Here is a 1,673-nt window from a genome sequence, read left to right on the forward strand (position 1 = left end):
TCACTGCTGCTGCTACTGCTGCTGCTACTGCTGCTGCTCCTGCTGCTGCTATTGATGCTACTGCTGGTGCTGCTGCTGGTCCTGCTGCTGCAGCTCCTGTTGCTACTATTGGTGCTGCTGTGTTTGCCATATGCTGTGGCTTGCTGAACAAGGGTTTAGGGTTTAGGGTCTAGGGTTTAGGGTCTAGGGTTTAGGGTTTAGGGTTAGGACCTTCACAGAACTGGAGGATGCTGGCGAGGACATCGTTGCCCATCTCAAAGCAAGCCTTCATTTCTACAATCTGCAGCGCAAACCCTAAACCCTAAACCCTAAACCCTAAACCCTAACACCCCCAATTGCCCGCGGCAAAACCCTTAAGCTAAATTTCTTATCATTATATCCTACAGAGGTATCGTAGACCCGAGGTCCTGTAGGTCTCGCCTCAACCCTAAACCCTAAATTACTAAACCCTAAACCCTAAACCCTAACCACCGAACTTCTTAGAACGCCTGAGTACAAGGGTTAGTGTTTAGGGTTTATATTTGGAGGTTTCGTCTGGCTGTTATGTTTGTGGTTTGTGGTTGATATTCAGGTTTGATCGGTCGGCGTTGGGTTTTCGCCCGAGGGTTTAGGGTTTAGGGTTTAGGGTTTAGGGTTACATGGGGGTGTGGCCTGATATCTTTGTGTATTTCTATTTCATTTTGCACTCTCTTCACAATTTTTAATCTTTCTCTTTCTCGCTTGACAGAGGAGAGCACATGCAGCTTCGCTGCTGCTACGGAGCATGTCAGTGGGTCAAATACCTGAACAAACCCTAAACCCTAAACCCTAAACCCTAAACCCTAGCCCCTGAACCCTAAACCCTGAAGACTAAGCTCCAAACCCTAAACCCTAAACCCTAGACCCGTCAGAAGGGGAGATGCGGCGCCACTGGAGAGAACGGTCTAATGCTCAGGTTTGGCAATTCTAGATTAGGGTTTGAGGGTTTAGAGTATGAGGGTTTAGGGTTTAGGGTTTCACGTCACCTCCCAGACTTCAGCAAAGCCGCCCCGGCCCAACATATTCAGCAGGCGGTACCCCCGCCTCAGCTGGTGGAAGTTGTTGAAGGGAGAATTAGACTGCGAGCAAACCCTAAACCCTAAACCCTAAACCCTAAACCCTAAACGTTAAACCCTAAACCCTAAACCCTAGGCATGGATTGGTTACTGCACGAGAAAAAGAGCTACAGGTCGTATACGATAAACCCTAGGTGCTGGAATTGCCCGCCCAGAGGACCGCGCGCAAACCCTAAACCCTAAACCCTAAACCCTAAACCCTCATAGCCCACCAGAGGGGCTCACCTCAGCCAGCAGGAGCTTCATCTGTTTAAGCAGGCGGTAGCGACCAGCATCCAGCTGCCGCTTAGCCTCCAGCAGCAGCCGGTTCAACTGCAGCAGCAGCAACAGCAGCAACAGCAGCAGGAGCAGCAGCAGCAACAACCAGAAGCATCAGCGGCAGCAGCAGCATCAGGCACACGCCGGCAACCCCCCGCTTCTCTCGACGTTTCGTTTTACATCTCATCGCTTACAGTTTGGGGTTAGGGTTTAGGATGAGGGTTTAGGGTTTAGGCTTGCGAGCAGGGTTTAGGGTTAGGGTTTAGGGTTAAGAATTAAAGTTAGGGTTTAGGGCTAGGGTTTAGGGTTTAGGGTTTAGGG

The 1,673-nt window shown here is 50.3% G+C and overlaps 1 protein-coding gene across 1 annotated transcript in view; it reads right to left on the bottom strand.

Annotated features, from left to right (window-relative positions):
- EMH_0019430 (Tyrosine kinase-like (TKL) protein, putative) overlaps nt 1-1,673 on the bottom strand; it is a gene marked incomplete at both ends in the record, with an annotated part of 4,606 nt that overhangs the window by 2,497 nt on the left and 436 nt on the right. Inside the window, 4 exons of the mRNA XM_013501360.1 lie at nt 222-280; nt 639-782; nt 1,005-1,097; nt 1,320-1,406. Of these exons, the coding sequence (XP_013356814.1) occupies nt 222-280; nt 639-782; nt 1,005-1,097; nt 1,320-1,406 (383 nt within the window). The remainder of the gene's footprint in view (nt 1-221; nt 281-638; nt 783-1,004; nt 1,098-1,319; nt 1,407-1,673) is intronic.

Source organism: Eimeria mitis, genomic scaffold (genome assembly GCF_000499745.2).
Source record: "Eimeria mitis Houghton genomic scaffold, Emh_scaff677, whole genome shotgun sequence".
Taxonomy (NCBI): Eukaryota; Apicomplexa; class Conoidasida; order Eucoccidiorida; family Eimeriidae; genus Eimeria; species Eimeria mitis.